The sequence below is a fragment of the Cherax quadricarinatus genome, unplaced genomic scaffold (assembly GCF_038502225.1).
Source record: "Cherax quadricarinatus isolate ZL_2023a unplaced genomic scaffold, ASM3850222v1 Contig617, whole genome shotgun sequence".
NCBI lineage: Eukaryota > Metazoa > Arthropoda > Malacostraca > Decapoda > Parastacidae > Cherax > Cherax quadricarinatus.
Genome location: NW_027195643.1, coordinates 42,758 through 55,922, shown reverse-complemented (window position 1 = coordinate 55,922; position 13,165 = coordinate 42,758). Strand labels below are relative to the sequence as shown.

The window sequence follows — 13,165 nt, the reverse complement described above, 5'->3', positions numbered from 1 at the left end:
GGTAATATTAAAGCTGTGGTAAACTAATGTAGTAAATTAAAAGAACTAACCTGTATGTCCACCTTCTGAGCTAGTTTGAGGAGAGCCAGGTCATGGTATGCCTGTGGAAACGTATAGTCAGGGTACAAAATAGTTTCAGCCACCTCAAAGTCCATAGGTTCTGCACTGTCATTGTTGTTGTTGTAGTCGTGTTCACCAAGACGCACAATATTTGCCTCTCTGAAAAATTAGCATCAATCAGTGACTCGCAGAATTTGTTCCATAAACATGGAGCATGTTGTGAGTGCAAGAGAAGAGAGTGGTGAATCAGTGTAAAAGGAAAGTGAAAGAGAGTATACCTGGAGCGGGTTTAGGGGGGGCAACGTCCCCGTGGCTTGGTCCGAGACCAGGTCCTTTGTACATATTTTAGTGAGTATAAGAAAAAGGTCTTGGAGTGAGATAAGTTGAAAAAGCCCAAGGAACGAAAGAATTTAACCATTAAAAAAAAACAGTTATTAGATGAAGAGATGAAAGTATAAGAAAGATAGAGGGAGGTATCGACTTTATGTAGTGGCCAGGAAAGTATAACATACTTTAGGAGTGAGGAAGAGCCAGATATGAGTGTGGGAGAGGTGCACGATGCAGTTGATAAAATAAAACGGGGTAAAGATGCTGGGATTGAATGGATCGAGACAGAAATAATAACAGAGGGTAAAGATATAGAATTTGAATGGTTTTGTGCTTTTGTTCAATAAATGAATGAAAGAGGGAAAGGTATCTATGGACTGGCAGAAAGTGTACATAGTGTTAGCGCAAAGGAAAAGAAAGATCAAGAATTATAAGGCGTATGCAGGCTACTGCCTAATTGTGATAAATTATATTATAAAGTGTTTATTGTGTGAGAAAAAGTGGTCTATAATTTTGTAAATCATATCGGTTTTTTGTGGACGTTTTTAGTGAGTGGTCGCACCTTACATGATGAGATCTGGGACACATCGCAAGTGAGGATGCAGATAAGTAGTGTTCGGTGTTTTTTGCTCAAGCAGTAGGTTGTTTGAGTGCTGTTTTGCACTTATGTGGGTCCTGGACCTATTGTTCGAGTGGGGGCTGTGTGAGGTGCAAATATACATAAATAATAGCGTATTTATCTGCTGGCTGGAAGCCGACCTTGGAGTATGGCGGCACACTGGCGTCATTAACTAATAATTTCTAGCGTATTAACTATGGTTTTGTAACATGTGCTGATGGCATTCTCAGTGTATCTATACCGCTTGTACAATATATATGTTTATTTTTGTAAAGGACAGTTTCACTGGTCTTTCTGAAGGACCAAACCTAAGATGATTAAGAAATAAGTGTTAACCACCTGTTTAGCACTCTGAGTTTACGAGCCTCTGGCCATACGGTGGTTTATTTTAATAATTTTCTGTTTACCTCAACGCAAGTATTTTACCCCCTGAACCTCTATAACTTCGTATCAAAGGGAAATACACCTGCTGAATATACTATGTAAAGAGTTTGGTAGAATAATTATTGAAAGAACGTAGAGTAAGTAGGAGAGCAGGATCGTAGATGACCAAGGAAGTTGAGGGAAGGGCCATGTGTTTGCACTGAATCATGTAAGGAAGTTTTCTTTCTATTTATGAATTTAGACAAGGCATATATAAGGGTGAAGAGGGGAGTAATGTGGCAAATATATGGAAAAGATGGTAGGTTACTTAAAGCAGCTAAGAAATTTTATGAGGATAATGAGGCTCAGCTGAGGGTATGTATGAGCGAGGAAGATTATATACCAGCAAATGTAGACCATAGACACAGATGCATGATGTCATAATGGTTAGTAACATATTTATAGATAGAGTTGTAAATGAAGTAAATGGTATGGTGTTGGGGAGTGATGTGGGATAAAAGATAAATAATCTAATACAAAGTGAGAGTTCTCACAGCTGCTTCTCACTGATGACATGGAACTTTTTGGAAGATTCTGATGAGAAGTTTCAAAGGTCGATGGAAGAATTTGGGAAGGTATGTAAAAGAAGGAAATTAAACGTGAACATATGAAAGATCAAGGAGATGATGGTAACACAAAATTTAGGTCATGAAAGATTAGATACCAGATTGTGTTCATATATTCAGCGTTAACTTGTCAGTAAATGAGTTAATGAAAGACGAGGTGAATCATAGAAATGATGAGACAAAGAACGTTGTCCATGGAAGCAAAAAGGGGAATGTCTGAGAGTATGATGTACTACCAGTTTTTTATGGGTGTGAAACATGGGTTTTGAATGATGTCACCAGGAGTAGACTGGAGGCAGTGGAGACATCGTGTCTGAGGGCAATATGTGGTGTGAATATTATGCAGAAAATTTATTGTATTGAAATTGGAAGGAGGCATGGAGTTATTGTAAATAGTTTCCAGGAGGGATGAGGAAAATTGTTGAGGTGGATTGGACATTTAAAGAGGGTGGGGGAAAAGAAGATGACTTAGGGTGAAGGGAAGGATAAAGGAGGATTTGTATATGTGGAGCTTCGACATCCAACAAGCATGTGTATGCGATCGTGTTAGATAGGAGTGGAGGCAAGCAGTTTTAATGACCTGTTTTCCCTGGACACTCAGGGAAAACAGCTGAACTTGAGTCCTGGAAGTGGAAAGTACTGTGGCTGCACTCTGAAGAAGTCACCTGAACTATAGTATCGGCGTGTCTCCGGCAAGGCAGTGATTGAGTGATTGTGAAATTGTTTCTTTTTTTTAGGGTCACTAGCGTGGTGGGAGATGGTTGTTGAGTTACAACAAAATACACGCATTGAGCATTAGAATAAAAGTGGGATATGAAAAGTGGGTTATAGTAAATGTTTATGTATCTCGCAGCTAGAAAAATCTAAGAGAGAGAGAGAGAGAGAGAGATTTGAAGGAGTTTTGAACTAAGTGAAAGTGCAACTAATTGTTTTGAGTGACAAATGCTAAAATCGGAGCTACTGTTACAGGCATCAAAGGTAAGTTTGGAGTGCCTGGAGTGAATGATAAAGGAAGGCCTCTTAATGAATTATGTATATGAAAATGTTTGTTTAAACAAAACTCTTTTTTTTTTTAAATGAAACGCATAAAATATTTATGATGTAGTGCACATTGGAAGCGGTTTTGTAGACATTGTATTGAAGCATAAAATATTGGCGAGTTAACTAGCGTTAAGAGGAAAAGAAGGATTGCAGAGGAACGAGCAGGATTTAGGAAGGGTAGATGAGGTATATACCAAGTATTTACCTAAAAACTTTATAAGTACATAATAATAATGGTAAGAAATTGATTATCTCATGAATTAAGAATAAAACAATTGAGAGGTCTGATGGGGATTCAAAGTGGAAAATGATGCAAATGTATGGACCCCTCAAGGAAGGTTCCTTGATGTTGGTGAGGGGCTCTTGATTTAGGGAATTGGATCTGTGCTCCAGTTCCCCGAATTAAGCCTGAATGCCTTCCACCTCCACCCCCAGGCGCTGTATAATCCTACGGGTTTAGCGCTTCCCTTTGATTATAATAATAATGTATGGAAATAGTAGTAGGTTATTACAAGCAGTAATAATTATAATGGAGAGTATATAGCTCAGGTTAAGGTACAACACTGAGAACGGAACAATTTTCCAGTAAAATTAAGCCTTGAGCAGATGTGTGTTAGGTTAGGTTAGGTAAGGTTCGTCAGGAAACAGGACAAATGTTTCCTGACGCGGGTCTTAGTCAGATGATGACCCGCCTTTGGAGCTTTTGGTCATCTGACCGAGGCCTTCCGCTGGCTTACCGGTCCACCCCTTTAAAAATTATGGTCATTTATAACCATTGTTATAACAGATGTGTGTGATGGTGGGGCGTAGCGGCGAAATATCTTGGAAATATATCAAGACAAGATGAAATTTTGCAAATGTTAGTGGTCGAGTTTGGAAGATGTGTAAAAGAAAAACAATGAAAAGAGTGAGGTGATTAATTAGAAACAATTACGTAATGAAAAACTGAATATGAGACCGGGAGGAGGAGGGAGCATAAATTTAGAAAAAAAAAATACATTCTTTTAGGTAAGTAACTATGTTCATAATTAGATTTTCAAATTAACAGATCCAAAGTAGAGAAAAAGTATGAGGGTCAGCCTAGGCAAACTTACGAATATAATAAATTAGTATCTAACACTCAACGTCCGACTTATTATGTAAAAGAGTATATGGAACTAAGAATATCCTCAGAATTTCTTATAATGGACCTGATCTGGCCAACTAACACTTTAGTTTTCTCTCATTACAAATACTCCATCAGAATCTGTGTTGTTCTACCGCAGTTGTCTTCCTTAAGTCAATTATCACAACCAAAGGAAATTATCAAAACTATCGCATACTGTAATATAAGGATAAACACTTTATTCTTATTCTAGTCACTAAATTCAATAAATATTAAAGCTATAAATGCCTCTAACTATTCACTCCACATATTTAAAACTCTTCACTGTAATATTGTGGCTGATGGAAGACACTGTTAGGAAAACTATTTAATAACACAAAAACATCACTTAAAAAAAAAGTCTCTCATATTGCTAGTGATAGTCTAAAACGCTATAGAAAAACAGCATAGATAAAAGGGCTAACAATATAGAACAGTTTGCATAAGAAATATAAAAATCACAACTTAATGAATTTAAGAAATTAAAAAACTTAACGAAATTTCTTAGCGTAATGTACTTCCTTTGAATCATTTTCTACATTGATCTTATACCTTTATGTCCACGTTAAAAACTGCACTGTGTTCCTTGGTATTTTTAATGTCAATGATATATCTCCAACCATTATTAAATTATTATTACTTTATTTGCTTTATAGTTCTCCTAAAGTTAAGTTTCAGTTTAGTAATAAATAGTTATTAACGGCTTCATTTAAATGCTAGAATTTCACTAAAATTTGTTTTATAATATTTCGTAATTTTATGTTTAAATTTCAGTGTGTACTACATATATACATATTGTCTACTTTTAAATTCTTCTACTATTAGTTCTAGCTTAAACCTATGCTAGATATGTCCTAGTAAGACTTAAACTTGTATTTCAGAAGTGTATAACTCTAATGCATCTTCTTGAAAAGTAAGTTACCACATTACATCCTGAGAGCAAGTGAGGGTTTGTTAAGGTGGTTTAGGTATTTAGTGAAGATGGATCATAATAGGATGACTGAGAGGGCACATAAATCAGTGTTGGAAGAAAGAAGGGGTAGGGAGTCGCCTCAGGAAAGGACGGAGCAATGCTGTGATGGTTTGAAATGACAGGTGTTTGATCATCAAGTAGGTGTGTGAGTCTGGTTGATCGGGTTGAAAGAAGTGGTTTTAGGGATTTGGCGTATTGTTGGAGTGTTAGAAAAGTAACATTTTGAAGGGATTCAGAGAAAACCAGTTAGCCGAGTCTTGCAAGTGAGAAGTGGTGTCTGGACTCTTCCAGAGGGATTGGAATGTTCCAGTTTAGATGCCAATTTGAGTTGTGATGTTTACACACTTCCAGCAAGTGTGTTATTGAATGAATAACGGTCGTCTTTTTTTAATTTCCGTAATTTGACTGGAGATGGACGATGCGTTAAATTCACTAAAAAATAGAACTATTATACCTAATAGCTAGAATCTTAAGGTTACTTAGAATATCTCATTATGACTTCTAACTAACCTGCGTAATCTTCATAACGTGTTGTACATATCGGTCAGTTCTTAATACACAATGTAAGACAAAGAAGAGAACACTCGCTGTCGTTTGCTTAACAGTAGGGAAGAGAAATCGTGTACACATGAATCATTATCCTTGCCTCACTCTCGTAGGGAAGAGAAATCGTGTACACATGAATCATTATCCTTGCCTCACTCTCAAAGCAAGTACAATACTTGTCCCTTCCTCTCCTTCCATATTTCAACAAACTCAAGTTGGAGCTGCCCCTTCTCCTGAACGCCTTCATGGGTATTACCATGATCTTTCAAACTTGAACATCACGTTAAACCAATGGACCGTTTACCTTCACTTATTACAATCTTGGCAGTCACATGTGCCTGCTCAAGGTCTCGCAGCAACCCTTTCTTTTATATGCAGGTGTCTAGTGAAGGGCTCTTCTCCCTTACTTACCTTGGATCAAACCTTATTCTTCCTTTCCAGAAAAGACAATATATTCTCTGCTGGATATTCGTACAAATATAATCTACAACATTCTTTACACCTTTCCACTCATCCTCGGTGAGGTAGAAGGACAACCAGTAGAAATGAAGATGACAAAAACAAAATTAGTGTAGGCCTACAAACAGTCTGAGAATATTTCATTCACAAAGACCAATAAGACAACACTAGATTTTTTATTTTCTTTCTCCAATTTCTCAGATTTTATTTCGTTGGTGACACGAGAACGTCTCGTCCAGTCAGCTTCAAATCCCCAATTTGTGTCAGGAAACGAGAAGAAAATTCTTGTAACAAATGTGATGCTCCCGTGCCCTTGTAGAACTCATTCTCTGCATCTTGTAATGACTCATAACTTCCAAAATCCCTCAGTGTTTTAACGTCATTCAAAAAATAGTGTCAAAATATAAGAAGATGGAGGAGAGTGAAATTCAGATATGTAGTTAAAGATTTTACCTGTGTAAATTGTGAAATTTTCCGTAAAACACCAATAATTTTCACTTTACAGAACGGCTTCAATATTTAATGGTACATGCATCTCAGGCTCTACTACTGCTGTAGTACAAGAGTAAAAAAAATTAAAATCCTTGGAATACATAACTGGTAAATGACTCATTTGATCGGCTGTAAATTTTCACTTTAGTGGCTCCTGAATACAAGGTCGGGAACCACTTAAGTGGAACCACTTGAGTGGCTCCTGAATACAAGGTCGGGAACCACTTAAGTGGAACCACTTGAGTGGCTCCTGAATACAAGGTCGGGAACCACTTAAGTGGAACCACTTGAGTGGTTCCTGAACACAAGGTTCACCACTTGAGTGGTTCCTGAACACAAGGTTCACCACTTGAGTGGTTCCTGAACACAAGGTTCACCACTTGAGTGGTTCCTGAACACAAGGTTCACCACTTGAGTGGTTCCTGAACACAAGGTTCACCACTTGAGTGGTTCCTGAACACAAGGTTCACCACTTGAGTGGTTCCTGAACACAAGGTTCACCACTTGAGTGGTTCCTGAACACAAGGTTCACCACTTGAGTGGTTCCTGAACACAAGGTTCACCACTTGAGTGGTTCCTGAACACAAGGTTCACCACTTGAGTGGTTCCTGAACACAAGGTTCACCACTTGAGTGGTTCCTGAACACAAGGTTCACCACTTGAGTGGTTCCTGAACACAAGGTTCACCACTTGAGTGGTTCCTGAACACAAGGTTCACCACTTGAGTGGTTCCTGAACACAAGGTTCACCACTTGAGTGGTTCCTGAACACAAGGTTCACCACTTGAGTGGTTCCTGAACACAAGGTTCACCACTTGAGTGGTTCCTGAACACAAGGTTCACCACTTGAGTGGTTCCTGAACACAAGGTTCACCACTTGAGTGGTTCCTGAACACAAGGTTCACCACTTGAGTGGTTCCTGAACACAAGGTTCACCACTTGAGTGGTTCCTGAACACAAGGTTCACCACTTGAGTGGTGACATGAACATGAACACTGGTCATAGAGCACTCACAAATACCAGTAGTCACATGAACACTGGTCATAGAGCACTCACAAATACCAGTAGTCACATGAACACTGGTCATAGAGCACTCACAAATACCAGTAGTCACATGAACACTGGTCATAGAGCACTCACAAATACCAGTAGTCACATGAACACTGGTCATAGAGCACTCGCATATACCAGTAGTCACATGAACACTGGTCATAGAGCACTCACACATACCAGTAGTCACATGAACACTGGTCATAGAGCACTCACATATACAAGTAGTCACATGAACACTGGTCATAGAGCACTCGCATATACCAGTAGTCACATGAACACTGGTCATAGAGCACTCGCATATACCAGTAGTCACATGAACACTGGTCATAGTGCACTCACATAAACCAGTAGTCACATGAACACTGGTCATAGAGCACTCGCATATACCAGTAGTCACATGAACACTGGTCATAGAGCACTCACATATACCAGTAGTCACATGAACACTGGTCATAGAGCACTCACCTATACCAGTAGTCACATGAACACTGGTCATAGAGCACTCGCATATACTAGTCACATGAACACTGGTCATAGAGCACTCACATATACCAGTAGTCACATGAACACTGGTCATAGAGCACTCGCATATACCAGTAGTCACATGAACACTGGTCATAGAACACTCACACATACCAGTAGTCACATGAACACTTGTCAAGCACGTCAAGAAGTTAGAGAAAGTACAAAGGTTTGCAACAAGGCTAGTCCCAGAGCTCAGAGGGATGTCGTACGAGGAAAGTGAGGGAAATCGGACTGACGACACTGGACGACAGAAGGGTCAGGGGAGACATGATAACGACATACAAGATACTGCGGTGAATAGACAAAGTGGACAAAGATAGGATGTTCCAGTGAGGAGACACAGAAACAAGGGGTCACAACTGGAAGCTGAAGACTCAGACGAGTCACAGGGGGGTTAGGAAGTACTTCTTCAGTCATAGAGTCGTCAGGAAGTAGAATAGCCTAGCAAGTGAAGTAGTGGAGGCAGGAACCGTACATAGTTTTAAGAAGAGGTATGACAAAGCTTACGAAGCAGAGAGGGAGAGGACCTAGTAGCGCTCAGTGAAGAGACGGGGCCAGGAGCTGAGTCTCGACCCATGCAACCACAATTAGGTGAGTACAATCAGGTGACAACACACATATACCAATAGTCACATGAACACTGGTCATAGAGCACTCGCATATACCAGTAGTCACATGAACACTGGTCATAGAGCACTCACATATACCAGTAGTCACATGAACACTGGTCATAGAGCACTCACATATACCAGTAGTCACATGAACACTGGTCGTAGAGCACTCGCAAATACCAGTAGTCACATGAACACTGGTCAGAGCACTCACATATACCAGTAGTCACATGAACACTGGTCATAGAGCACTCTCATATACCAGTAGTCACATGAACACTGGTCATAGAGCACTCGCATATACCAGTAGTCATATGTATGAACACTGGTCATAGAGCACTCGCATATACCAGTAGTCACATGAACACTGGTCATAGAGCACTCACCTATAGCAGTAGTCACATGAACACTGGTCATAGAGCAATCGCATATACCAGTAGTCACATGAACACTGGTCAGAGCACTCGCATATACCAGTAGTCACATGAACACTGGTCATAGAGCACTCGCATATACCAGTAGTCACATGAACACTGGTCAGAGCACTCGCATACACCAGAAGTCACATGAACACTGGTCATAGAGCACTCACAAATACCAGTAGTCACATGAACACTGGTCATAGAGCACTCACATATACCAGTAGTCACATGAACACTGGTCATAGAGCACTCACAAATACCAGTAGTCACATGAACACTGGTCATAGAGCACTCACATATACCAGTAGTCACGTGAACACTGGTCATAGAGCACTCACAAATACCAGTAGTCACATGAACACTGGTCATAGTGCACTCACATATACCAATAGTCACATGAACACTGGTAATAAAGCACTCGCATATACCAGTAGTCACATGAACACTGGTCATAGAGCACTCGCATATACCAGAAGTCACATGAACACTGGTCATAGAGCACTCACAAATACCAGTAGTCACATGAACACTGGTCATAGAGCACTCACATATACCAGTAGTCACATGAACACTGGTCATAGAGCACTCACATATACCAGTAGTCACATGAACACTGGTCATAGAGCACTCACATATACCAGTAGTCACATGAACACTGGTCATAGAGCACTCACATATACAAATAGTCACATGAACACTGGTCATAGTGCACTCACATATACCAATAGTCACATGAACTGGTCATAGAGCACTCACATATACCAGTAGTCACATGAACACTGGTCATAGAGCACTCACATATACCAATAGTCACATGAACACTGGTCATAGTGCACTCACATATACCAATAGTCACATGAACTGGTCATAGAGCACTCACATATACCAGTAGTCACATGAACACTGGTCATAGAGCACTCACATATACCAGTAGTCACATGAACACTGGTCATAGAGCACTCGCATATACCAGTAGTCACATGAACACTGGTCATAGAGCACTCACAAATACCAGTAGTCACATGAACACTGGTCATAGAGCACTCACATATACCAGTAGTCATATGAACACTGGTCATAGAGCACTCACATATACCAGTAGTCACATGAACACTGGTCGTAGAGCACTCGCAAATACCAGTAGTCACATGAACACTGGTCAGAGCACTCACATACCAGTAGTCACATGAACACTGGTCATAGAGCACTCGCATATACCAGTAGTCACATGAACACTGGTCATAGAGCACTCGCATATACCAGTAGTCACATGAACACTGGTCATAGAGCACTCACATATACCAGTAGTCATATGAACACTGGTCATAGAGCACTCGCATATACCAGTAGTCACATGAACACTGGTCATAGAGCACTCACATATACCAGTAGTCACATGAACACTGGTCATAGAGCACTCGCATATACCAGTAGTCATATGAACACTGGTCATAGAGCACTCGCATATACCAGTAGTCACATGAACACTGGTCATAGAGCACTCACATATACCAGTAGTCACATGAACACTGGTCATAGAGCACTCACATATACTAGTCACATGAACACTGGTCATAGAGCACTCGCATATACCAGTAGTCATATGAACACTGGTCATAGAGCACTCGCATATACCAGTAGTCACATGAACACTGGTCATAGAGCACTCACCTATAGCAGTAGTCACATGAACACTGGTCATAGAGCAATCGCATATACCAGTAGTCACATGAACACTGGTCATAGAGCACTCACATATACCAGTAGTCACATGAACACTGGTCATAGAGCACTCACACATACCAGTAGTCACATGAACACTGGTCATAGAGCACTCACATATACCAGTAGTCACATGAACATTGGTCATAGAGCACTCGCATATACCAGTAGTCACATGAACACTGGTCATAGAGCACTCGCATATACCAGTAGTCACATGAACACTGGTCATAGAGCACTCGCATATACCAGTAGTCACATGAACACTGGTCATAGAGCACTCACATATACCAGTAGTCACATGAACACTGGTCATAGAGCACTCACACATACCAGTAGTCACATGAACACTTGTCAAGCACGTCAAGAAGTTAGAGAAAGTACAAAGGTTTGCAACAAGGCTAGTCCCAGAGCTCAGAGGGATGTCGTACGAGGAAAGTGAGGGAAATCGGACTGACGACACTGGAGGACAGAAGGGTCAGGGGAGACATGATAACGACATACAAGATACTGCGGTGAATAGACAAAGTGGACAAAGATAGGATGTTCCAGTGAGGGGACACAGAAACAAGGGGTCACAACTGGAAGCTGAAGACTCAGACGAGTCACAGGGGGGTTAGGAAGTACTTCTTCAGTCATAGAGTCGTCAGGAAGTAGAATAGCCTAGCAAGTGAAGTAGTGGAGGCAGGAACCATACATAGTTTTAAGAAGAGGTATGACAAAGCTTATGAAGCAGAGAGGGAGAGGACCTAGTAGCGCTCAGTGAAGAGACGGGGCCAGGAGCTGAGTCTCGACCCCTGCAACCACAATTAGGCGAGTACAATCAGGTGAGAACACACACATACCAATAGTCACATGAACACTGGTCATAGTGCACTCACATATACCAATAGTCACATGAACACTGGTCATAAAGCACTCATATACCAGTAGTCACATGAACTGGTCATAGAGCACTCACATATACCAATAGTCACATGAACACTGGTCATAGAGCACTCACATATACCAATTGTCACATGAACACTGGTCATAGAGCACTCACATATACCAGTAGTCACATGAACACTGGTCATAGAGCACTCACACATACCAGTAGTCACATGAACACTGGTCATAGAGCACTCACATATACCAATAGTCACATGAACTGGTCATAGAGCACTCACATATACCAATAGTCACATGAACACTGGTCATAGAGCAATCACATATACCAATAGTCACATGAACACTGGTCATAGAGCATTCGTATATACCAGTAGTCACATGAACACTGGTCATAGAGCACTCACATATACCAGTAGTCACATGAACACTGGTCATAGAGCACTCGTATATACCAGTAGTCACATGAACACTGGTCATAGAGCACTCACATATACCAGTAGTCACATGAACACTGGTCATAGAGCACTCGTATATACCAGTAGTCACATGAACACTGGTCATAGAGCACTCACATATACCAGTAGTCACATGAACACTGGTCATAGAGCACTCACATATACCAATAGTCACATGAACACTGGTCATAGAGCACTCACAAATACCAATAGTCACATTAACACTGGTCATAGAGCACTCGCATATACCAGTAGTCACATGAACACTGATCATAGAGCACTCATATACAAAGAGTCACATAAACACTGACAATAGAGCACTCTCATATACCAATAGTCACATGAACACTGGTCATAGAGAACTCACATACCAAGAGTCACATGAACACTGGTCATAGAGCACTCACATATACCAATAGTCACATGAACACAGGTCATAGAGCACTCACATACCAAGAGTCACATGAACACTGGTCAAAGAGCACTCACATATACCAATAGTCACATGAACTTGTCATAGAGCACTCACATATACCAATTGTCACATGAACACTGGTCATAGAGCACTCATATACACAAAGAGTCACATAAACACTGATCATAGAGCACTCACATATACCAATAGTCACATGAACTGGTCATAGAGCACTCACATATACCAATTGTCACATGAACACTGATCATAGAGCACTCACATATACCAATTGTCACATGAACACTGGTCATAGAGCACTCACATATACCAATAGTCACATGAACTGGTCATAGAGCACTCACATATAACAATTGTCACATGAACACTGGTCATAGACCACTCACATATACCAATAGTCACAT

At 40.5% G+C, this 13,165-nt stretch overlaps 1 protein-coding gene across 1 annotated transcript in view; it reads right to left on the bottom strand.

Annotated features, from left to right (window-relative positions):
- Window positions 1-13,165, bottom strand: part of LOC138851440 (venom protease-like) — a 95,108-nt gene that overhangs the window by 61,106 nt on the left and 20,837 nt on the right. The window contains exon 3 of the mRNA XM_070080573.1: window positions 51-219. Within this exon, the coding sequence (XP_069936674.1) occupies window positions 51-219 (169 nt within the window). The remainder of the gene's footprint in view (window positions 1-50; window positions 220-13,165) is intronic.